Raw genomic sequence first — 26,230 nt, forward strand, 5'->3', positions numbered from 1 at the left:
ATTGGCTATTTTTGAAAGTGGATACATCTGTGAGTTTCATAACATTTATTTAAAAGGGCTTGTAACTAAATAACTACATCAGATCCATTGGAACACAGGTTATTTTTTACATTTCCTGAAAGATTACGGTTTTGGACATAAAGGTTTCCTCCCGACAGTGACGATTTATATACAAAATGTGTTTGCTGTTCATGTTGTGCTGTTCAGTGCCAGTGAGCAGTGAGGTCCACTTCTGGTGACGTGACAGACTAGACTAGATTTGGTTCCCTTTGTTCTTGTTCGTCATCAATATGACCTATTGATAATGCCTTTCTCTTGTGACCAAACACCACTTTCAGGACTGTACAGATTTCACATGTATTTTATTTTTTTTTATTTTTTTGATGGATCTCTGAAAGTACATCATTTTGTAGGCTCCGTCTGGAAATCTTTCTTCCGTGTTCATGAACTAATGATAAAACACCAGCACCAACAACCATTAGCCTACTGTGTTCTGTGATACTGGCATGCTAAATGTTCAGTAGAAGATGACCTCATGAACCCTAGCATCCTTATTCTGGGCATAATAGGCAAACATTTGGCAAAAATAGGTAATCATTCTGTTCTGTTCTGTTAACCCATTAAAACCGGAAACGTGTCTGTCATTTTAGAAGGCATAATTTTATAGAATCATCTTCAGGTCTTTAAATAGCTTAAGAATAATACAGGTACTTTCCCTTTGGTAATCACAGAGTTTAGAGTTACTAGCTGCTGGTGGTGTTGAAAACACATGAAACATTCATGTGTGTAAGGATTGAGTGTCAGCCTAAAATAGCAGATACAGTATACTGTATACAAGCTCACACCATGATCTTTGAAAAATCTTGAAATATCTAGGTTTAGAAGGCATTTGAATCAGCCTCAGGTCTTAATGGCTTTTAATACAGGTACTTTCCCTTTGGTAATCACAGAGTTTAGAGTTACTAGCTGCTTGTGGTGTTGAAAACACATGAAACATTCATGTGTTTGAGTATTGAGTGTCAGCTTAGGACAGCTGGAATGCTTTTACTGCTCATTGTTTTCTGTGAAGCTGAGCCATGCAGGCAGCCTTTTGGATATCCAGACTCCTCCTTTCACCATGAAGAAAGCTGAGAAGACACCCCACACTGATGTTAGTCCACTGAACGGAGGGGAACGATGCCACGCCGCAAAATTCAGGCTGTCGTAATATTTAATAACATGAAACTCTGTCATCCATATTTTAGACATGTTGTAGGTGAAAATGTCAGAAATCATCAACAAAGGGGGTTTATTTATTTATTCAGAATTAGTGGAAATAGCAGATATACAAGCTCACAACATTTGAGACGCGTTGTGAGCTTGTAGATCGGCTATTTTCCCTATTTGTCATACAACACTATATTGGGCTTAAGTGGTTAAAATGTTACTGCAATTCGTGAGTAGCTTACTTCACCACTATTTTTACACCTGTACACTTGTGATGTGGCAATACAGCGAAAGTTGAAAGATTTCCAGTTTACCTGTACTGAGGACACAGGCCACTGTAAGAAAAAGGGACATGTAGTATAGATCTGGGGTCGTTTTGGCCTGTGAATAGATATAAAGTCCTTAGTTTCTCTATTGAGGTCAGATTTTTTTTTACTGCAAAATATATATTTAGGGTCCTGACTGAAAATGGGACATGTGTGTATTGATGTTGATCTTACACATGCTGCCGCTGTCAGAGTCAAGATGATGGTACACAACCCCTGACCACATGACAGCAGCCCAAACACATGGTAGGCAGCCCTGAAGATCTGTGGAACCGGGTCTATCAGTGTGAATATTACTGAAAAACCTGCAGAAGAGAGATAATGTGGTGTGGGTTCTATACTGTACAGTAGGTCATGTTTCTTAGTGATCAAATGTTTATTTGAGCTAAAATACGCTTAAATGCTGCACTGGACACAGAAATCATCCAAGTATTGAGAATAAATTTAACTCTGAGAGTGGGAAAAGCCATATGAACATAACACTGAGTTAACATTTGTATTTCTTAGTGTGGGTTGTGATATACCTGAAGCTATTAAGGATAAGGCGATGAACACTGCGAGGTTGTTCAGAAGTGGCTGTCTGCAGTATCTGGAGGATTTTGGCCTTAGAAATAAATATATAATGTCAAATCTACAATTTTAAACATGATCCAAATGAAAATGTCATGGACCTATAATTGAGTTACCTTGCCATGACATAGAACTGAGGGACCAGAACCGCCCCCATGAATATTACAAGTACAATTTGACTGAAAAACAACCATACACAACAAATTGTTACAAAATAAATACAATCAGAATGACATAAAGGAGCTAAATCGCCACAAAAACAAAACTATGATCGTTGTAAAAGTCACTTCCTAACATTTACAAAAAAAACATTCATCACACCACACCACTTACAATTTTAACCTTTGATCCCTTGGTAAACTTCTGCTAGTATGATATGCCATGTATACTAGCGTGTAATGAAACATCATGTTTATTATCCTTTCAGTCAGACGGGTGTAACTCCCCAACAACCAGATCCTGTCTGTGGTATTACCACCTGCTCCAAACGTGCACCAAGTGGAAGGATCATGTTTCTGTCCACAGTGAGTGACTCAGAATGCATTAACCATGTGGACCCTTGCATCCCTACTCTGAAGAGAACATTACGCAAAAATAACAGATCTGCAAGCTCACAGTGTATCTCTACTGGTTCTTGTTTGGTGCATTCCCACAGGTTGATGTTGTTGACGTGGTTTGGCCAGAAGATCCTGATGCAGTTTATTGGAATTGGGGATCCCAGAGGAATAAAACACAATTTCCTCACATTGTGTAAAAAGCCATGTTCCGCCCTCAGTGCTGCAACAACAGCAGAATCACCCCTGCTCCATATTAACACACTGTGGAAAATGTCAGTGCAGACATTTAAAATCTGTTCACTCTGAATATTCCTGTCAGTAGTCATTTTTTAGTCTTAACGGTTGAGCAAGCAGAAAGCAAGTCAAGATCGAATATAGTGTCTGTAAGAGTCAATTAACAGCTAATCAACTACAGTGGAACATGGAACATGTTATCAACTACAGTGGAACATGGGACATGATCAGCAATGATAATGCCAATGGATATATGAATGCTCTTGGTAAGTGTCTTGGTGTGACAAATGATCCTTTACAAACATTTATCATTTTATCATTTAAAGAGAGACATGTTCCTTTATTTTTAAGTTAATTATTTAGGCTGGAGTGGAAGTTTTCATACATAAACAAAAAAATAATAACATCAGTGTCAAACAAAAGTGTGCGAAATTATTGTTTTGTGAAATCTTAGATTTAGCAGGCATATGACCACCAATCACATGTTTTGTTTAGTTTTCCTACAAAAGAAAATAACTAATATTAGTCTCATACAAAGAGGTGAGAAGAAGTGATTGTTTTGTAAAATCTTACATTTTAGCAATGGTGTGAAAAAGTATGAAATGTTTGTTGCACTTATGACCTGTTGCTTGCTGTCAGATTAAATAAAGTACTGTATGTACAGTAGTATGTGCAAGATAACATGTATTTCTCTTTTCTACACACAGGTATTGATTTTGCAACACGTAAGATTGCCTGCATGATGAAGCCCCAGAAAGTGATTAAGCAAGATGGAGATTCTTTCTCCATTCAAACACTGAGTACTTTTAGAAACCTTTCATGTTCATTTACAATTGGAAAAGAGATTGAAGAATTGACCAAAGGAATTGACAACAGGTCATGCCAGGTAGGACGTTTTCAATAGGCTATCACACTAGTATAGACTAATTCCATAATAAAAAAGGCTTTATATATATTGATAATTAAATTTTATACCAGACAGTGGTGAACTGGGACAATGGCAAGCTGGTGTGTGTTCAGAAAGGAGAAAAGAAGAACAGAGGGTGGACCCACTGGATACAGGGAGATGAGCTTCATCTGGTATGACGTTATTCCTCAAACAAAGAACTTTCAAGAATTCACAACTTATTTTAATGCCTCATAAGAGACCAATCCATGTGAGCAAGGCTAAGAAAAAAAATACTTTGTAAATGTCGTAGTGCACATAGTATGAGATTCAAAGATCAATCTTGCACACTCCACCAAATCGTATAATATAATAGGTCCTCACTAATAATCATGAATAAATGGCACGATTCTTTTCTACTCAGTCTGTGTCTCATAGGAGAGCTGTGGGCAGTTTAGAAACCGTTAAACAAGATTTTTTGACAAAAATATTTAGATTTTCATTATCGTGAGAACGATGGCTTCCATTTTTGCATTGCAACTTTTCAGGACTAGAAAGCCTGCAGTTTTTATTAGCTTGTATTCCCCATCGATGATGTCACTTGAAGACGATTTCTCAACTGCCCACAGTCCTCCTATGAGACACAGACCGAGTAGAAAAAAATTGCACAATTTTTTCATGATTATTAGTGAGGACCTATTATATGAAGATAGGTTGAAAAGTGGTGAAGTGGTCCTTTAATGAAGTTTCAATCTTATAATCTTCAACAGAGTGACAAAGGTCACTCATACTACCTTGTACTGTACAGTAGTTAAAGGGATAGTTCACCCAAAAAAAATAAAAAATTCTATCGATTAGTCACCCTGTGGAGACTTTTTGTCGCCAATCATTAATGACCAGAAGTGGTTCCCTATGGAGACACAAATAGCCTCCTTTGTTCCCTATTGAGACACAAAGGGCTCCATTTTCGTCACCGGTTTAGCGGTGATGAAAATGGAGCCCATAGAGTCTCCTCAAATGATTGTCTTAGGAATGTGTCAACTCAAAAACAAACAAAATCTAATCCATGAATTAAAGACTCCATGAGGTGAGCAATCGATAGGACAAAAAAAAAGTCAACTATCCCTTTAAACATACTCCAAAGCATCTGCAGAAATGTTACTGGGTGTGGGAATTGCATTCCTGAGACTTATACCATTATTACCAATGTAGTCTGACTGGATTTTTTTGTCTAAAGGAGTTTTGTGGGTGTAAACACTACTGGGTGTGACCGTACAGTGTTTAATTGGTAAATGTCAAGGGCAGAGTGGTATCGTAGACCTGACTGACACATCACTGATGATGCCATCACGCCATAGCTATTACAATAGCGTTAATTGGTTCAATAAAGCATAGCAACCCTTCACGATAGGAAAAGTATTTAATTGTGGCGATCAGTAAACACATTAACAAACCAGCTGAACTCAATGAGGGGCCTGCATGGTGAATGGCCACATTCCCACAGGCTGGCATGGGCCCCCTCGAAGGGACCCTGGCAAGGCAAGGACCTTCTCCATTAGGGCCGATTCATACTCCTATTTTACCGCTGTTTCAGCGTTGTAATGTAGAAATGATTTTGGCTCATCAGAAATTTTCAGTAGCACCGAAGAGCCGACTTTAGGACGGTACCCGCCCCCCCGAACCTCAAATGACGTCACATTGTAGGCTCTACAGAGCCGAACCGACTTTTATTCGGCTCTAAAATAGGAGTATGAATCGGCCCTTAGCTGCTTGAACATGGCAGGGTGAACCAGAATTACCCTTGTTCAGTGCTGAAGCCAGGAACCCAGAATGAAGTAATGGATTAAACCCAAAACATACACATAAAATACATGATTACATAGACAAAAACATTAATCACAACCCCCCAATGCATTCCCAGGTAAACAATAACACAACAATAGAACAATAATGAATATAGGTGAGCCCCCAAGGCATGTTAGTAAGTCTCTCCTCAGCTACGTAACAGCCCAGGACACTGTGACACATGTGTCGCAATAGATTATTCTTTTTAGTGGGTTTGAACTTTGGGCAGATTTGTGCACCTATGGGCAATTAATCGGTCATCACATCGGTATCGGACGATATTGGCCTTAAAATGCAATATCGGTATCAAATCGATATCAAAATAATATATTGGTTTTAGCAGATATTTTATTTTATAATAATTATGTTGAAAAATAAATAAAGTGTTTTCTGGGGAAGCTTTCAAAAGAGTAGACAAGTTGGAACATTTTTAAATAAAAATACTAAATTCAAACTGTTTATGTTGGGATATGTGCCAACATTTCAGTTTTGGAATAAAGAGGCATTTCTTTCTTCAAATTCAAGCCTTTTTTCAGAATGGACAAAATCATTTAAATGTTTTAATAGGCCTACAGAATGAGATCATATCGACATCGCTTATATCGGTTATTGGCCATAACAGCAATCAGCAGCAATCGGATATCGATATTAGCCGAAATGTCTCATCGGTACATCCCTACTATGTCTCATCTGTGTCCTCTATTTGTGATGCATAGTATATACTAGGCTATATAAGTATTTATAGCTGCCTATTTCTATTATACCAACTATTTGGTAGACTGAATGCATTAATTTATTTTCTTGTTCTAGGTGATCACCTGTGAAGATCAAGTCTGCAAACAGGTTTTTAAAAGGAGTGCCTGATTTCAACTTTCTGGGGAATAAATCTGACTTGGAGGAAAGGACCTTCACACTGTGTCCATTCTGCTCTAAATATGGAGTATGTGCAAAACCTGTGTACTTTATGCCACCAAGGTCTGTGGCTCCCTCTAGGGTCGAGTCTCCAACCTCAGAGTCTTGTATTGAGTTAATTCAACTGGGTGCCATTGAAATAAATAAATAAAATACTAACTCACACCACATCACAACAGCAACTTGAGTGGACTGTGTCTTCAGCTCATTATTTTCAGTGTAGAAAACCTGAGCCTCAAATGAATTCTCCTCTAGGTCAGTGGTTCTCAAACTTTTCATTTTTAAATGTATTGGACCCCCATAACTCTGAGTGTACATATGGAACATTAATTTGTACACTCTCGCCTCACTTTGAGAACCACTGCTCTAAGAGAGAGATGTGCTCTGTACTTCTCCATGTAATGTTTTCACGGTGGATTTCCTCTGTGTGCTCTGGGTTTCTTTCAAAGGCCTGGCCCTGCAGGTTTGAGCTGAAGCGGATCCCTGGTATCTGATGCTTAGTCCAGTTACCCTTGGTAAACTTGATTTACCAGAACGCATTTCTTCTTCTTCTCTTCTGGTTGCTCTCCAGTGGCTGGCTAACTGTTAATAGTTCAGGTCCAGGATGTAATATGTGCAAGTGCAATTAAATTAAACAATTACTATTTACTAGTGGAGTTTCCTTAAAGGTTGTGTGTCCCAGGAAAGCTGTAACGTGTCTTAGGGTGTTGCTCTATAGTGGAGACTTATGACTCTAGGCCTAACACTAATTACTCCGAGTCTAATGTTAAATCACATAAGGTCCCTGAGTGACTACTTATTCTGGGTCATCATGTCAATTGTGATTCTCCCGGATTTCCTGAATTCTCAAAGCAGATAATAAGAAATGGCTCGGAAACCTACTGACACACATTTAAAGACAGGCACCAGGGGTTTTTCTAGTGGAAGTGGGATTTTTAATTAGATTTGTAACCTACTGACATACTGAAATACTGACACACTGATTGACATAATATGCACATATCTGGCATTACTCTGCAATAGTTAGAAATGTGAAAAGGAATGAGATTTGTATAACACACACACACACACAGTCTGTCTGCTGAATACTATATATGTAGCCTATATAGCCTATAAATTCCTTATTTCCTTTAATGAATTAATGGTTTAACACAGTGGGCCTAACACGGCCTACAGTAGGTATATGATTATGCTTGCTTGCAAACGAACGCATGTTCTCTTTGGTACCGACCCAGTATAACGAAGGACTGAATCCTCAAAAATGAAAAGCAAAAGTGAGGTGAAAATAATAGTTTTTGAGATATGATGCACATTGGCATCTTCATCATTTTGGATGTGTTTTACTCTTCCAACCGCTGCTGCTGCAGGCAGCGTGGGGTTTCCCACAGCTGATTGCAGGGAGGGTTACCGCGCCCATCTCGTCGTTCCGTTCGTTCGTTCGTTCGATGGCCGGATGAGAGCGCTCCAAGAGCAAGGACACGGGTTAACAGTCTGACAAAAAGGAAACATTAGCTCCCTTGTTGAACCAAGTGCATCGTTTAATTCGGAAAAGTATTGCTTTGTCTCTCTCCGGCTGCTCCACCGTGTCGTTGAGCCCCATAGAAGACGTTGTGGGTGTGATCCCCCCTGCCTTGCCTGCCCTCCCCTCTCCGGTTGGTTGACTGAGGTTGTCAGAGCTCTCCAACCGTAGCTCCGCTCCGCACACACTCAACTAGCTGGCTAGCTAGTTCCACAGCTAGCTGCTCGCTGTTCGTTGATGCGTGCATTGGAGGGATACGCCGTTTCCATTTCCAGTCAATGCAAAAGACATCAAAGCAAACACAAATCGAAGCAGGTGAGTTTGGAGAAGAAAATACCCGACGACGTCTGCCGTTCTTTTTTCCGCGGTGAGAATAGCTGGCTGTGGAATATTGTGTGAGAATATCAGTGCCCGGGGGTGGGGTATCTGTCGACAGCTAGCTTGTTAGCGACTTATCGTTGTGGGGGTATAGCTGATAAATCTGTGCGGGCGAATATAAAAGCAATCTATGGTTGTTAGGAAAAAAACAAATGTTGAGATTTCGTTCTGGATAAACATCACTCAGAAACCAAAGTACTGCTTCCTTGCCCTATTTTATGAATGTCAGTGAATGGTGCTAGCTGAATGCCGCTTGATGTCAACGATGAGGGGATGTTTGGCCTAAATCAGCTAGAACCAGCTAATGCTATGTAGCTAATACGATTTCCCATTAACTGGTATTATGTTACGTGAGCTGCTAATGGAAAGCTGGATTAGTGATTTCATAAAGCACACGAGCTTACATTGATGACCTGTATCTAAATGGAAAATGTTGATTTAATATCGTAAGATAGGCTGGCTGCCAGTTGATGACACAGCCCCTTCATTGCCTTACTGGAGCAATAAACGTCCGATATAGGAAATGTAACGTAGGTGCAAACGTTAGTTGACACTTATTTCTTAACCGGATCAGGAATAAAACACTGAATATAGGTGTAGATCGGTATGAACTATTGTAATAAAGTACGAAGGAAATGCTGTTGCAAGCCATTCTGTCTTGTGCCACCAATAATACAATACAACTCCACTTGTAGTCAACCTGGGTGGGTGTTCCAGTGAAAATGCTTAACGAAGGTTATGCTAGTAAACTGTCCTTTTTGAAGAAGTGAGCTCCCTCTCCACCAAATTTAAACGTACTCGTATCATTTACATTCCTTATTGCAATCTGACTGTCTGCAAGTCAAGCTGGCCACCACCCGACCTTGCAGTTTCTCCAGGAGGGAGGATTGGGACCTCCTCTTCTAGAGTCTAGACCACAGAGAGCCAGCTAACTGTGTACATATATGTTGTAATCAAATCAAAAAGGCACGGTTGACGGTAACAAGATTGCAAGTATCGAAGTAATTGGATTTGCTGTAGGCAGGCAAACAGCCCCACACAGTAGTTATAGTTAACCCACCTACCGACCGCGTTCACTTGAATGGTGTTAGCTACCTAGCAGTCCGCGTAATTGCGGAAGAACAACAGTCTTTCTGGAAATGTAATGTTAGAAAGCGATATGTGGCAAGCGGCTCATATTGACGGTCGGTTGTGAGTTAATGTCGACAATGAAGGGATTTGTTTGAGTTATGAGAGGAAGTGGCTCTATTTAAAGTGCTGAAATGTCTCGTTCTGCCCTGCCTACAGGCCTACATACCGACCAACTTGCTAGCAGGCTAACTACCGGGCAGCAGTGTACAAGATGGCGTTAGCTGCATCTTCTCGGATTTCCATCAGTGCAAGGCAGATTAGTATTGCATTGCGCGGCTTTCAGCCAATTTTGAAAAAATATTCATCTCACATAGCATCAAAACTGTATTACAATATTATTGCCTTATTATTATTGCCTTATTATCTAGTCGAGGCAATTAAATCATTCAGCTGGGCTATGATGAGTATTGAGTGGTGTTATTGTAGAGGCTCGTCTATTTACGTAGCGAACGGACGTACTGCTGCTACAGTTTTCCCACAACAAATATTCAAACATGATGCAAACGGTCCCACTTCTGTACGCAAATCATGTGCAACATGAAATCCCATGTTACTGTCAGCATATTAGACCCACAGTGTTAAGCAAACCTGTGGGAACTGAACAGCAGAATAGTTATATCTTGTAATTATTATTATTATTATTGCGTTTTTATAGTAGATTAATCTCTCATGTTGGTGTCAACATGACTACACTGGGTACATATGCGTTTCACTGATGATGCTCATGAATGTGTATTGATTCTCTACAAATACAATCTGAATGGTGATGGCACTGTTGCTTTCAAATTAAATTTGAGACTGACAGAAAGTGAGAGCAGTGAGAAAATCCAGGCACTTGCTTTAAGCATGTTAAATGTAACAGAATTAAGCTTAATCTCATCCTATTATTTTATGAATGGAATAGCATATTTCTGACTTCTGTCCAGGGTTCGCCAGCTGTTTCTCATGTTGGTGGACATGGATAGGATTAGAGATTTAACTGAAAGGGTTTTAGCTTTTAGGATTATGGACTTGCTCAGTGATAGTGCTGGTTATGATCCTTTCTCTGATCCAGCTTTAGACCGGTGAAACATCGCATTATCAGGCCAATATTTAAAACTGGACTCCACACATCCATGATTAGAAAATGTTTGGATCCACAATACAAAATTATATTAGGCTTACTGCAGGTTTCATAATCGTGTTGTCATCTCTTTAAGGGAAGGGTAGGCACACGTAACAATTACTATGATCATGCAGCAACACAAGCTAAGCTGTCATCTGAGAAAATACATTTGTGTTACTACTTGAAGGCCTAAGTGCTTACTACACAGACATTATGATGGTTCTCAGATGAATATGTAGGAACAGGCTTTCAGCTTCAGGGGGCAGCAGGCAGTGACTGCCCTCAAGAGACCTGAGAACAGTCAGTAAGTCACAACTTTAGGCTATTTGCCACAACGCAGTTTATCGTGCAGTCAGCTGACCCTGATCAGGCGCTTAGAAAGGAGAAGTGATGTGATGGAGGAACTCCAAACTAAGAATCTGCAGACCTTCATAAGCAAACAATGTTTCTGAAAAGGGAAAGCTTAATGCTGAGTTATTAACAGCATTTAGGCTATTCGGATATGCTCGATACTACAAGGGGTTGTTCCAGGCCTAACCCAACAGAAGATCTCAAATAATTACAGGAATGTTATCCAGGATAACATTTAAGGTATAGTCTTGTAAACATAAAACAGGAGCTTGAACTATGCTGCTGTGTATTCTATATTATTTGTCATAAAATTAGTATAGAAGCTGAAAAAAGTAGACGATGGACATATACAGTATATGATCGTAACCTTACCCAGCCAGGATAACATTAATGGTTTCATCCTAGTTTTGTAACCACTCAAGCAGTTAGCGTATTTAACCACATGACCCTTAGCGTCGCCAAAATAGCTGATCTATGGGTGTTTTTTTTGTCATGGAAAAAAGGAGTGGGTCTAGTATATGGTCCCCTGGGGGTCTCCGTTCAACGAAGTGTATATAGGGTTTATGTACAGGAGCCTCTCTTCTAATTTAAACACATCACTTTAACTTTAATTGTTATGGAGTCGTGGACTACAGCTGCAAAAGCATGCATTTAATGACACCTAACACCTTGAATCATCTTGCTATACAAAATGATACCAGTGAGTGCACATTTAATCAACGGTGGTCTTTGTTTGCAAGTGAAGGCATATTTTACAATACAAATAAACAACGGTAATGGGTCGCAGACTCGCACACCAAGACTGCATTTATTTTCAATTATTTATTCTTGCATTTTGAACAGGAGGCAAACATTTCGGCTATCCAGCCTTCACACTGATGAAGGCTGGATAGCTGAAACGTTTGTCTCCTGTTCAAAATGCAAGAATAAATTATTGAAATACAGTCTTGGTGTGTGTGACCCATTACCGTTATTTATTTGATATGAACAGGTAACGCACCTAAAGTCAGAGCACGGTGGTCACATGAAGACTTAAGAGTATATTTTACAATATGCCAGGGTTAAGTTGAAATAAGAACTTAATCTGAATGTCCCGGGGACCCCCAGGGCAGGGACCCCCGCACGGTAACTGTCATTTCCCAACCGTTTTGGATGCGGGACGACTCGCCGGAACCGGGCCGGCACCCTGGCCGCGTTCATGTGGGTCTGGAATTTCCGGGGACCCCCCAGGGACCCCCACACGGAGTTGCACCACTCACTTCACACTATTGTATGACAAAGCATAAAATTGGGCTTAAGTGGTTAATCAGACTAATACATTGGGTATATAATTATATATATATTATGAATGAGAGAGTTATTCTACAAGTTCAAATTCATAAAGTCTATAGAGCATCTATAAGCCATGTCATTTTGTGAACTTGTTCCTAAAGTTTCTGTTGAAGCCACATTTTCCTATATGTAAATTTCTTCCCTTTTGTAATTCACATCCTGCATAATTCATCCATTGTATTGAAAAACAAATTGGAAATGGTCAAAGTAGGCAATACCGCATTTTAACCCTGTGCTGTGGAAAATGCTGTTTATTCTTTTTCTTCAAGCTAGTAAAGTTAAAGTACCTCACACTAGGAAATGGCAATCGAACACAATCAAACATCACATTATTCTTCCTTACCAAATACCTTGATCGATATCTTCCAAAACATTTTGAAACACTGAGTTTCATCGCGCCAAATCGTGATTATCATATAGCCAGATTCTTGCCAAGACAGTGACTGCCCTAATCTTTTTAAAAGACATGCATCATTTTGTGGTTTTGTTGATGCTGGAAATACTATTTAAAAGACATTGGTGTTGCAGGGTTCCTGCCAATGTCCTTTAGATCCCTCAACAGAGATGTAATTGTTATTGTCACTTCGGGGCACCCTGGTCAATGAAGTGGTTAAACTGAGTCTTGAGGGGCGCCCGCCGGCCTAGCGGTCCAGGCACATGCCGCATAGGCTCTGGCCTGAGCTCGAGTCCTGGTCATGACGACCTTTGCTGCATGTCTTCCCCCATCTCTCCCTCCCTCTTTACTGTCATTCTTCACTTGTGTCTTATCAATAAAGGCAGAAGTCTTGATTAGTTGAACAAATATGCTGTCATAAAAAATAAAAAATATATATATATATATATATATATTCCTACTTTGTTTTTATTGAGGCTTTATAAGCATATGTTCAATAAACAAAAACAAAGGTTTTACAATCCCTATTCAAACAAGTATAGGAGAGCGAGAGTTTCAAACAAACATTAGGTACAGACCAGTTTTATGCTGAACTTTGTCCAGTAGGGCAATATTACATGCATATTATGTATTGATTGAAGTGGCATTTGGTATCTGAAGGATTGAGGTCAATAGGATAACGACTCCTTTTAGGCCATGTGTCCAAATCGTTTTCTTTTTTACCCAGCTGAAAATGCAAAATGTTCATCCAAACGCCTAGAGTTAAATATGTCAACTCTGACCAGTTAAAAAAAAGACCAGAATAGATGCCTTGTCACACTGCAGGTGTTTACAGCATAGTGTAAATACACAGTGCTCCCACTGAAAGCAATTCGATACATACACTGTGGGCAGGGGAAAAATGTCACGGTGGAATGACCCAGCCTTTTAGTACATGGACATGGACATGATTTCTCAGCTTATCTAAATTGTAGATGGTGTGAATTCTCTATCTCTTCCAGATCAACAAGTGTCCCGGCAGCTGGAGTAACGTAATTCTAAAAGCTGAGGAAAATGAGTGAACTGGACCAGTTGCGCCAAGAGGCGGAGCAGCTCAAAAATCAGATCAGAGTGAGTGATTAACTGTTGTTTACCTCACCATTTACCATTAATAATGATGAATGCTGTACACTCAAAACATCAAATTAATGAATATATCTGCAGAATTATTTAAGATTTCATTTTCTTTTTTTCAGGATGCCAGGAAAGCATGTGCAGATGCCACACTTTCACAGGTAACATCGTTATTAACAATTATAGGTATCCATTGGAGAAAAATAACAAAAACATTTAGTCTCAAACTAAACAATATTTTGCATTTTTCTTCCTAGATCACAGCCAACATTGATCCTGTTGGCCGAATTCAGATGCGTACAAGACGAACACTGAGGGGACATCTGGCTAAAATCTATGCCATGCACTGGGGAACAGATTCGAGGTAAAGAATATTCTCACCCATCTATCTGTACATATTTCTATGAGACCTGTGACTCTGTTATTTATTTGTTTATTTTTTCTGTCATTTGTGTAGGCTCTTGGTCAGTGCCTCCCAAGATGGAAAACTCATTATTTGGGACAGCTATACCACAAACAAGGTACAGTTTTATAAGTAGAATCAGATTCCATTCATGTTTGAAGTATTATCTCAAAACTATAACCATACTTGCTGTTAATAGAATCATGGTCTATTGCACTTCAAAAAGGAAAGCAATTACATTATGAGAAGTTTGCTCTAAATCTAGATAATGTTGCCAATAATGCAACAGTGGCAATTTGGCAAAGAATCATATTTCTGGCGTTAAAAAAATGAACGCCAGAAATGCTGCAAAAGTGAACGCAAACATTTTCTGGAGGTCACCAAAAGGGACATGAATGTCGTTTAAATGTAAAAGTTCAAACTAGGTCACTCGGGTGGTGCAAGTGTCACCTTCCTGTCCAGGAGTTTGAATCCCCTGTTGCAGGCAGCTTGGTCCATATGAGCGCGTATATTCTTTCTACGTCCGAGCATAGACATGGTAACGCCCCGGCTGCCTCTGATTGGTCTACCGACACAGCCGGTGTCTCCGAGGTGGAAGATACATGCTGGATAGTCTGCTGCACGAGGTTACGCCGTGCGGTGGGAAATAAATAATACAAGTCAAGTACGATATGTAATGGCTACAAGAGAATGACAGCCTGGCACGCGCGTCAGCAACTTTTATTTTTGTAGAAGAGGTAAACTAATATTGTTTATGCCATTGGCCTGTTTATTTGTATACATGTGTAAACTTTAAACATTATTGTACTGTAAAGAAAGTATTTTCCCTTGATCTTTATTAGTATAATAGTATTAGTTTAGTGTTAGTTTAGATTAATACACGATAATCAACACTAACACTTTAATTTAGAACACAGCCAAATCAAATCATAGTAGGCCTACCTGTTCAATCATTTATTCAATCAAAGCAAACGGCACAAACAATATTAGTTTGCCTCTTCTACAAAATTTAAAGTTACAAATTACTGTCGCGTGTTGCCATTCTTTGGTACTATTTTTCCCACCACGGAGTTGCCTTGCATCTCGGAGTACAGGCAAGAGCGGCAGTGTCTGTAGGCCAATCGGAGGCAGGCGGGGCGTTACCATGTCTATGCTCAGATGTAGAAAGAATATACGCCATATGACCCTGAACAGCTGTGTTTGTTGAATGGGGAGTGACACTGTTCTTGCTGCACCACAGGCTCTTACAGGCAGGAGCAGTGCTGGTCAGCACGATATGTTGAATGGTGAGGATTAGGGTGGTGGATGTCCTCTTAGTGGGGGGGTCCTCACCATAGACATAAAAAGGTAGACTCCTCCTTCGGCTCTGGGGCGTGTGCTTCTTGAGAGTAGGCAAGCTTTCCCGAGGTTCCTTGCGAAGCATAGTGTAAGCATGAGCGGAAGCTTGCCAAGCTTCCCTGTGTGTCACAAAGGGGACGTTCAGTAGGCCAATCAATTTGTTTTCTCATGCTAATAAAGCTCCCTTGGATTGAATTGATAAATTCCGGAAAGGACGCGCTGTGATTGGCCAGTAGTCACTTGAGTGGCAGCGAAGCAGCGTGCCTTCCACACTGTGGCTGCCACATGAAGTATTTTCCCATTCCAAGTGACTAGGACTGCCTTCAGAAGTTTGTTGTCCCTGGGTAGACAACCCGGCCTGGCAGAGATAGGCCAAGATGTGTTCTGAGGAGGAGTGCACCTTTCTAGTAAAGGCAATGAATTCTAACTGTCTTGCCTTCATTTCGCATACATCGCAGGCAACACATTTGTGCTCAAATACAATCGGCTTGGCAGCTGGCGCGCTGTAGTGGTTGTAGAACGCTGTGTGAATGTTTAAATGCAGAGTTCTCCACCACTGAAAAGGCAAGTCGCATGTCACTCTGTGTGTGTATACACATAGAAAGACAACCCTACAGGTCATCCAACTGTGTGACCTGCTTACGTATGCATTGCGGGACGCGGCACATTGGACACGTAACCAAATTAGTAATGCACCGAATATTCGTCCGCAGAAAATATTCGGCAGAAAATGGCAAAAAATGCATTTCCGGCCTATTCGATTTCGGCCCCAATAGGCATAAAATATATCAAGAATAGTGTATGCAATTAATGCATTCAAAAGAGCTGAATAAATGTTTTATGGATTATTATTTAAGTTAAGTTTAGCCATAACCATTTATTTTGCCATAAATCACGTAGCTTTAAGGTACGGCCATGACAGCAATGCTAGGAACAAATATATATATAATATTAATCATATTCTGATATTCGGTTTTCGGCCAAGAATTTCCCTTTCGGTGCATCCCTAAACCAAATGTAACCCGCTTTTGACAATATGTGCGTGTAACATCGTGTAACATAGGCTAGTAACATAGTCAGGTGGTGGGTTGATGGTTTGTTTTTCGTTGGAACAACGTGACTGGTCTGTGTCCTAACTAGTTCCATAGACCAATGTCGAATTATTTAGGGAACAAGTCCTCTGTTTGTGCGTCCAGTGAGTGCTTGTTACTGCGTTCAGCAGTAAGAGCAAATTACTAAAAAGGGGATGGGCCGGTGGAAGCATGCATGAGCAAAAAGAACAGATCTTCAAGCTAACAACGTGTTGAGTTAGCTTGCAGATCTGTTGTGCAAACGTGTGACGTAGTCTATGTTGCGTCAGACCACTTCCAGTGCTAGTGGGCAAAATGATGCGGATTTGCGGAAAGAAGCTTTTTTTTATATAGACGGAGCACTGAGCAATATGTGTGCAAAGTGTGGAGTCAGTAGGAGCACACGTGTGTGTGTGTGTGGTGTTAAGAGTTAAGACCCTCTCCAACGCTGACTCCAAACTCCATGGGTATCTGCCTCGATTCTGGTAGTTTGAGTTCCAACTTCCAAGTTGAATTCATTCCCGGATTCCCTGAGGTGTCCTCCAAAACATTGTTGTGTTATTGTACAGTGTGTATTTGTGTAATTTGTAGCATTTCTGAATTCACATTCTTATCATATTCTATTCCAAAGTGTAAAATATGGCATTTGACTAAATTGTAGTTTTGGTGGTTTGGTGACATGGTGTTTCTGAATTTGGAGGACCTTTTTCTTTGATTTTTTAAATGCAACCAACCTATTTATTATGTCTGGTTTATACTTAATATGTACAGCAGTGTCAAAATATCAGTTCTACAAGCTATGATGCATGCAGTATTTTGTGTGCAACACTGCGCGTAACTGCAAAAAACAAACTGTATGATTATCTTGTGGGCTCCATGTTGTCCAAGTGTGCATCCAGTCCACAACTATACTTATATTGATTATGTTTTTGCAGTGCACTTTGTATTAACATTGTTCACCCTTGAAACCTAGTGTCTGTATCCTGGACATTTAATAAGGTGAAAGGCAGTGAAAGTGACTAGCTGACAATGACTGCAATTCCATTCTGACTTCGTAGATTATCTGGCATTTTTGATCAAGAGACTTGGTGTAGAGGGGGAAAAAAGGAGGGGACCAACTACCAAGTAGAGACTTCTGGGGAACCCTGGTCAATTAAGTATTTAGGGTTAAATGGTTAAAGTTGTCCATCCATGACAAGAATGGCACAGTGAGCTGCCATCTTGTCATGAGAATGTTCTCAATTGGTATAAAAAATGTCCTTGATAACGAAATCCTGTACTAGGGGCTAATTGTTACATTCTTTAGTTACGTCACTCGGAGAAAGCTGCCCCATGATTTGTTAGTTTAATCGGGCTTTAAAACCACTTTAACCCTAGCATCTGGGTGGGTCTAAAATAGACAAAGCATTCCTCGAAATAACAGTTTTTGGCAGGAATTTGGTGTAGAGGTGATAACAAATTAGGCTGCCATGGATATGAATTATATATATATATAATGTAGGGTTTACTTTTAAGTGGTTATGGTTACATTTCTGCTCAAGAGAACATATATGAAGGAGAAAGTGAAAGGCATGTGTTTAACATTAAAATACATATCTTGTGTGTGCTTTTGTAGGTCCATGCCATTCCTCTTCGCTCTTCCTGGGTCATGACTTGTGCGTATGCACCTTCAGGAAATTATGTCGCCTGTGGAGGCTTAGACAATATCTGCTCCATTTACAATCTCAAAACTCGAGAGGGGAATGTACGCGTAAGCCGTGAGCTCGCTGGACATACAGGTATATGACCTAATCATTGCATTTTTACCATTGTGAAATTAGAATGAATTCATTTTCACATCAAGTGTTTGTGCACATTGGCGATGAGTGTACATGACTTATACTCTTACAACAAGTTTCTCCCATGGGACACAAATTAACCTTTAATTATTTCTATTGTTAGTTGCAAAGATTTTAAAAAGACCATCACTTATCACCTAAATTAGAAACATTCTTAAAATATATTTCACATGATTCTGCCTGTTAAGTCTAGGCGAACCACCGAGGCTTAATTGGTCAGCACAGAGATGAAACTCCAGACTAGGCTTAAAATAAGAGTAATTGACCTGTAATATGCTGTTCTTTGAAGAATGGTTAGTTTATAACCGTTGCTACACTTAAACTTAAAATGAGAGTGAACCCATAGTCTTATATCACTGAGATATTATATCACTGTTGCGATACGTGGCATAACTATTGAGGTACTGTATGACATTTTGTCTATATTGTGCAGCCTTCGCGTGCGTATGCTGCAGGTACGTGCACCCCCCTCCAGTAGCACCTAGACTTGGTTTTATCCTGCAGGAAACCCTGAATAGCCCAATGGCAGAAATAACTATTAGTTAAATGCAGATAGATGAAAGTTAGTTTTGAATTGCTTTAATAGAACGCAGACATTTGAAAACAATTTCATCAGACTTGATGATTCCAAGTTTAAGAGATCTCTTCATCTTTCATACAGTGTTCATCTTCAAAGTTGCGTTGGGAATATATTAACATCAAAATATTGCATAAGAAATATATATTTTATGACTGCTACATTCATTCTTTGAATCCAGGTTACCTGTCCTGTTGTCGCTTTGTTGATGACAACCAGATTGTTACAAGTTCTGGAGATACCACTTGGTAAATATAAGAATTACAATCCCACATTAATTTAGTACATGACTTTATCAAATACATTCAGTCAAGTGGTACAAACGGGTATGTATATCTGTCTAATTCTGTATTTTTTGTCATAGTGCACTTTGGGACATTGAGACTGGGCAGCAGACAACCACATTCGCTGGACACACAGGTGATGTCATGAGCCTGTCACTGGCCCCTGACACAAGGTTATTCGTCTCTGGGGCCTGTGATGCCTCTGCCAAGCTCTGGGATGTCCGAGAGGGCATGTGCAGACAGACATTTACCGGTCATGAGTCCGATATCAATGCCATCTGTGTAAGTGGTTTGTTTACAATTGCATATTGTTGCTGTCGGGTAGAAATCTTGTAGTGTCTCCATATTACAGCTTTTAATGCCCCTCCCCCACACACCCCACAAATTAATGTCCTGTTTTGTCATACAGGATTGTCACGGAAAAGTCACAAATAGCTGATCTAAAAGCCCAATGCATCAGTCAATATTATACATGCTCCTTAGTCTCGCATTGCCAGACTGTTGCCTCTCGCAATTTCCAAATGCTTCCATCATAGTCTGGAGCAACGGAAGTTCTATCATGAGTAAAATATAAAGCAGAAGTGAAGCCTCCTCCCCACTTCCATTTCGTCTTTACAATCACGCAAATGTATCCTAATATAAATCAAAATCATCTAAGCATATATAGCTTGCTGCTTAGCAGAAATGTAAATGACAAAATAAGCTCTAAAGATATTTTAAAATATACCCAGGTACCCAGGCTTTTAGTTTAATTCGCTACGGCTCAAAAAAGGAAAGCCTTGGGGAACGTGAGACATTTCCTGGTCTAGGAGTGGGAGTGAACTACAGTGCAGAGGGGCGTCACTCTCAATATAGTGATGTCAGTTTTCTCTGCTGTTTTAGAAGCCATTGCTATTGGTTCATTCTGATCGGTGAACCAATATCCTCCAGCGCTTGCTGCAAACGCACCCGCCCCTCTAGACCAGAAAGCACGCTGGCTGGGCCAAGCTACTAGGATAGACTATTTGGAGATTGTCTAAGACTACATTCTCCCTGTCGGATCATGCCTTTTGCACATATATAGAAATGTGAGCGTTTCAGTGTATTTTCTCTTATTTACAGTTCTTCCCCAATGGCAATGCCTTTGCCACGGGCTCCGATGATGCCACCTGCCGGCTCTTTGATCTGCGCGCTGATCAGGAACTGATGATCTATGCCCACGACAACATCATCTGTGGTATCACCTCTGTTGCGTTCTCCAAGAGCGGTCGCCTCCTCCTGGCCGGCTACGATGACTTCAACTGTAATGTGTGGGACACACTAAAGGCTGACCGTGCTGGTTAGTACTTGGAGCATGATCACTCCAAACTACTTTTAAATCTGGCTGCCCAAATCTCACGTCTGGGCATAATGGGCAATGCGTGAGTCAAATGGACCCTTACAGGTCCCTTTGGTTCTATTGTACCCTCAGGGTTAAATTAACAATGAAGCTTATTCAGTGTGGATCGCGGTCCTACAGTAGCTAAAAGTTGTATGAAATGGCCTAAATGCATATCAAACTGGTGGTCCTTGAAATGAAAAAGTTTGCGAATAATATCTGTTGACTAAATGGCTGCTGTGGTCCTCTCCTAGGTGTGTTGGCTGGCCATGACAACCGTGTTAGCTGCCTGGGGGTTACTGATGATGGTATGGCAGTTGCAACAGGATCCTGGGACAGTTTTCTGAAGATCTGGAATTGAAGCCTGAAGGTGATCCTCTTTCTTTTGCAATTCAGACTTTTACATTAGCCTACATTGTGTTGAGCGTCATTCCTACAGTATATTTCTCCAATTTTGTTTTATCAGCATTTTGTATTGTATTTTCAGTAGAAGCAGTCTTATTCAGTTTATAATTGTGTGTATAATCAAGAATTAAAGGAGACATGTGTGGTCATTCGAATGCATGGGTGCTGAATTGGGGATGCACTGAATAAGATCTTGTATTAAGATTAGTTTCAAACTGTTTTCAATTTAAATGTGGCTAAGAATAGACAAATGTCACTTGAGACTAAATTGGTCAATATCTTGATCTGCAAAATAAATAAATAAATTTTCTGGCATTGCAAGATAATTGTTTAGCTATTTGTTGGCTTACTATCAAACTGGTTGGTAATATAACTACCCCCCATTCATTTGCTGTAACTGACAAGGTACAATAATGTTCTCATCTTGGGTCAGTTGTGCATTGATTAGTCTTGATATTATTTCCATAAGTGCAAATAAGTCACCTTATGGAAGGGGGGGGGGAAATGTGCCGTTCTGGTGAGTCAAATTCTGACATTGATCTGTCTTGGCTCCTCAGATGTTATTTTAACTCCAAAGTTGACTGGAAGACCATTACAACTTCAGAATGTTATATTTCACAGCATCCTCTTCAACACTGTTTAAACTGACTTGGACACCACATAAACGAAGGGAAACCAATGCCTTTCCTACACAAAGAAGAGCACAATTGTTTTATCACCTAGCTAAAAAGAGGATTTCCTGTGGTATCAAATCAGAAACTTGTGCATTCCTTCTTGGACCATTTTATGTTACCTTGAAAGAGAAAAACAACACTATCATCCCATGCAATGTATGCGTCTTGAAAGCAAATGTTGGAGTGTAATTGTACAAATTATTTAACTTTTTTTTTCCTTTTTTTTTTTTTTTAAGAATTCTATTCTGATGGTTTGTTATTCTCGATGGCTTTCTTTTTTTTTTCTCTTTGTCATATTTCCTCAGTTGTTTTAGACATGTTTGAAATTAAAGCTTGTCTTTCTAATCCAGTTAAATCATGTAAGAAAGATGAGAGAAAATAAACATGCAGAAGCAAAAGCTTGATCAATTACACGAGCAGCTTTCGAAAATGTCCATGATGTATTTATATACTAGCTGTTTTTGTTTCATCACAGCTTTTTGCACATGAAGAAGCTTTGCCTCTCAACTAATACTATGTTAACTAACCAAGCACATGCTATAAGTTGTGATGAATGCTCATTCCAGTACAAAAGGAGTTGTTATGAGTAACTTTATCCAGTTAACCCCTTAATTCTTGTACATGCCTTTGACTTTGGGTGGGGAGGGATGGGGTAGAATATGGTTGGGCTGTGAGATGGTTGGGGCATGGCTGGATTTTATTATATGGATGGGGGAAATTGTGTTTATTATCCACTTTGAGTGAAACACCTCGCCTGATTAAATAGACAGACACTTTCTTTGCTTGGGACTGCAGTTGCAACTCTGTGAATGAAATGTACAAATCAATGTCTGAAAATAATGGTCTGAAATTTTAAGTTAAGACATTCTCATTTTGTCTGCCATGAGTTAATTTAGATGTGCATGCTGTAGACTTGCTTTCAATGGTGCAAAGATCCTAGATCTGTTTTTCTCAAAAGGAGAGTAACCTATTGACTATAATTTGATCTCGATAGGAGCCTTTTTTTTTTTTTTGGCTCAACTCTGCATACATCATGTACTAATACTGGTAATGCTATGCACCAGAGTGAGCAAGAATGGAGAAAGGACTTAATATTGACTGCATACTTAGTGTAAATTATGCTTACCAGTTCTAATGATGCCAATTTTTTGTAATAATTATAACAATCATTGTGAGAAATCTATCCTTCTTAACAGTCCTCTTCCTCCTTGAAATGTCCACACTCAATGGAACAAAAACATCTTCACATACTGTCCATATTAAACACTTTTTGTACAATTTTCTTTGGTCTTAAATTAAGTCAGAAAGCATCTGAATGACAGAACATTTCACTGTATACAGAAGCACTTTTGTTAACCACTTACACCCCAGCACCCATATTCTGGGGAAAACTTTTGCAGGAAAATGGCAAATCAACAAGCTTGCAAAGCATCACAATATGAAGCTTTGTGAGCTTGTCCTTTGGCTATTTTCACCAAAATTATTTTATGTAGAGCGAAAATGGCAAAGTCAGTATAGACTCCGGTCAACCAACCTTGGGGTATAAGTGGTTTAAAGTTGTGATATATTTTCACTTTTCCTTTTTTCTGCGATGATGTACAATAAATGTGATGTAATTTTGTGTGGCCACAAGTGAAAATGCAATTCAGTTGAGACAGATTCCCTTTTCTCTTTCCATTAATATGATAGAGCTCTGCACCCTTATGTACCTTTTCACTTTTTGTATTTTATTTCAGTCTGTTGGTGTTCCACGGTGAGCTGGATGCAAGATAGATACTGTACTAAATTGTACTGTTATTGAACATGTAATAAAAAGCTGTTTGAGATGTCTTATCCTTGTTGACTTGAGTTGAACCAGAATACTTCATCATACATGGTGTCTTGCTGTGCCAATAGCCAATCAAAAAGTGCTTGTAAATCTGTTAAAATGATTTGTTTTAAAGTTTCGGGGTGTCACATCTAATTTTAAAAGTTTATCCTTTTTATAACACTGGCTGCAGTTCTCCAACGTCAACCTCTGCTCAGTCATTGTGATAACCTTTTTATCCTATCCTATCTGTATCCCCAATCAACACATTCCTATAGACTGATATTTCTAGGTTATAGAATCTATAGACTACACCCATGTGGATAAGAGGAACCTCTCACCAAGCACATAAGCTATGACCAGCTCTAGGTTGGCGTGTAAACATGTTGAACCAACTGACTCCTACTGTGTACTTACTGATAACATCATACAGTGTATTCTAATTTCTAACATGACATGCCCTGTCTGCTTGTTTTACATAATTGTATTGTATTTTACCCCTAAGACTCACATCTGTCAACAACTCAGAATCTCTCTGCTGCAAACAGCAAACCCTTCCTCACTATTGCTTGGAAACTTTAGCTCCTTGACCCTAACATTGATATTGTATATCGCACTCATCAAAATCAATATAACAAATTAAATTACTTATTGTGATCAGAGGTTGCAGATAGCTATGAAACCTTGTGTTTTTGACACCTAACCCACAATCCCCATCACTGACACGTCACCTAACTCAAATCCCAGTCGCACACCCCAGGCAAGCGCCCAGGTCATCGTGACATCACGTGACATCAGTTCCCTGGTCACCCCAGGCAAGCCCCCAGGTGCCCAGGTCATTGTGACATGTGAAAAAGTTCCATTCATGGGCAGGGCATTCCCAGCTAATACAATCCCTGTTACGCCAGGGCAAAGGTCACAGTTAACTATGGAATCATGCATTTCCCGTCAGTCAGTCAGTGTATCACTCTAAATCCCCATACATGGGGAAAGCCCCATATATGGTGCCCAGGTCTTGTGACATCACATGACATCATCAGGGATGGAGAAGCCCATATATGGAGATCCCTGATGTCATCAATATTAGTATATGTATTTATACTAATATTAATACTGTTGATCGTTCACCATCCATCCTTCCATTTCGATGTCTCCCTTTTGACTGATACTGTACCTGTCCATTTAAACTCTAGATGGGGCTGCCCCAAAGTTATTTGTTCAGCCACGCCTGGGAGTCGGCGAAAAGAGTTCTCAATAGGCCGAAAATTAAGGCCTGGCCCTACCTGGGCCCTCATCAAACCCTGTATATTCTGCCACCCTTAAATCTCCATATATGGAGCTGACCTGTTCTGACATTCCATATCTTGATCTGACCTCATCACACCCTGTACACTCAAGATACGCTCCATATATGGCCAGTGCACTTGACCTCGTCCTTTGGGGCGAGGTCGCTTCTCGCCCCCAGGCTGGTAAATTTAATTATATTCCAACTATCACAAACAAGGTGAAGAAGCAAACAACTACATGCACGATTTTGTATACAACTATACGGTAGGACCTATGACATACACACCCTAAACATTGTATTGTATTGTATATAGTCATAGCACGCCATAGTACATATGTATAGCATAGTAGTGAATATGTATAGTTTATTATGTATAGTGTATGTATAGTTTCATCATATAGATATTCCACTGTTACCTTCTTAGCTTACGCATGTTTCATGATAAATGCTTTTATGTGATGTATTCCCATGCTTTTGTTCTTGCTTAAATGTAAGTCGCTCTGGATTAAGAGCGTCTGCTAAATGCCTAAATTGTAAATTGTAAACATTATTTTTACATTTACAATTTAAGCATTTAGCAGATGCTCTTGTCCAGAATTACTTAACAAACAAGGTAAAAGAAAGAAGAAGTCTGCACCGTTTTGTATGCTCCCCAAAAACTTTCATTACGAGACTGAAAAAAACACAACGTTTCGCCGAAACGGTTTCGGCCTCTGTGGCCTTCGTCAAATCAAATGAAGAGACAGTGTAGTGCCTCAGTAAACTAGGACTGCAGGTAAACCAGGAATCAGTCAAACAATATAGTCAAAATCTATGGTGCCAGGTAATCAATTAACCTAGCATGCAGGGTTGGGTAATCAAGATTATGTAATCGCATTACAAAAAATAATGAATCAGTCAAGGACCAAATTAATGGATAAATTACTAATTAAGGTAATTAATAATGTTAATAAGAAAGGACTGTATAATAACTTCGATAGCAGAGCAAGAAACTCCGGAAATGTAAAAATACTTTTGGAACTAATCAGAGTACAAATAAATACATGTTTACTTTTTAGGAGAATAATCAATATAAATAATACTTAAGTAAAATACTTTTAGAAAAATACCTTTAAATACCAAAAGAATAGATGAGTCCACAAAAGAAAGGATTGTCCAGTCAGGAGCTTATGATGTTTCAGCCAGTTCACTTTAGTTGAGTTCGGAGAGCCCAAAGAATGAATCCACATACAGCCAATTACAAAATGTCTCTCTGCGTGTCACCAAATAGACACGGTTAATATAGCATTTTAATCAAGATTTGGAAAACGTTTAAGATGTAAATAATGTT

At 39.6% G+C, this 26,230-nt stretch overlaps 2 protein-coding genes across 2 annotated transcripts; both read left to right on the forward strand.

Annotated features, from left to right (window-relative positions):
- The first annotated feature begins 2,936 nt into the window (after positions 1-2,936).
- rbp7b (retinol binding protein 7b, cellular) lies at positions 2,937-6,704 on the forward strand. Its single transcript, XM_083770499.1, has 4 exons — positions 2,937-3,159; positions 3,601-3,779; positions 3,872-3,973; positions 6,435-6,704. The coding sequence occupies exons 1-4, from the start codon at positions 3,081-3,083 to the stop codon at positions 6,486-6,488; spliced, it is 414 nt and encodes a 137-aa protein (XP_083626625.1). The 5' UTR covers positions 2,937-3,080; the 3' UTR covers positions 6,489-6,704.
- A 1,255-nt stretch (positions 6,705-7,959) lies between these two features.
- Positions 7,960-23,636, forward strand: LOC310862478 (guanine nucleotide-binding protein G(I)/G(S)/G(T) subunit beta-1). Its single transcript, XM_083770409.1, has 11 exons — positions 7,960-8,370; positions 13,748-13,856; positions 13,982-14,020; positions 14,117-14,223; positions 14,317-14,380; positions 18,286-18,448; positions 19,267-19,333; positions 19,450-19,651; positions 20,471-20,687; positions 20,981-21,096; positions 21,689-23,636. The coding sequence occupies exons 2-10, from the start codon at positions 13,800-13,802 to the stop codon at positions 21,085-21,087; spliced, it is 1,023 nt and encodes a 340-aa protein (XP_083626535.1). The 5' UTR covers positions 7,960-8,370; positions 13,748-13,799; the 3' UTR covers positions 21,088-21,096; positions 21,689-23,636.
- Positions 23,637-26,230: the final 2,594 nt, after the last annotated feature.

The sequence above is a fragment of the Protomyctophum parallelum genome (genome assembly GCF_964188405.1).
Source record: "Protomyctophum parallelum genome assembly, chromosome: 8".
Lineage (NCBI taxonomy): Eukaryota > Metazoa > Chordata > Actinopteri > Myctophiformes > Myctophidae > Protomyctophum > Protomyctophum parallelum.

Bases quoted from the DNA above. Each gene is read 5' to 3' on its own strand.
- rbp7b (XM_083770499.1), top strand. From the start codon at position 3,081: ATGGAACATGTTATCAACTACAGTGGAACATGGGACATGATCAGCAAT. The intron at 3,160-3,600 runs GTAAGTGTCTTG...TTCTACACACAG, and splicing joins TGGATATATGAATGCTCTTG to GTATTGATTTTGCAACACGT. The intron at 3,780-3,871 runs GTAGGACGTTTT...ATTTTATACCAG, and splicing joins TTGACAACAGGTCATGCCAG to ACAGTGGTGAACTGGGACAA.
- LOC310862478 (XM_083770409.1), top strand. From the start codon at position 13,800: ATGAGTGAACTGGACCAGTTGCGCCAAGAGGCGGAGCAGCTCAAAAAT. The intron at 14,381-18,285 runs GTACAGTTTTAT...GTGCTTTTGTAG, and splicing joins ACAGCTATACCACAAACAAG to GTCCATGCCATTCCTCTTCG. The intron at 19,334-19,449 runs GTAAATATAAGA...TTTTTGTCATAG, and splicing joins AGTTCTGGAGATACCACTTG to TGCACTTTGGGACATTGAGA.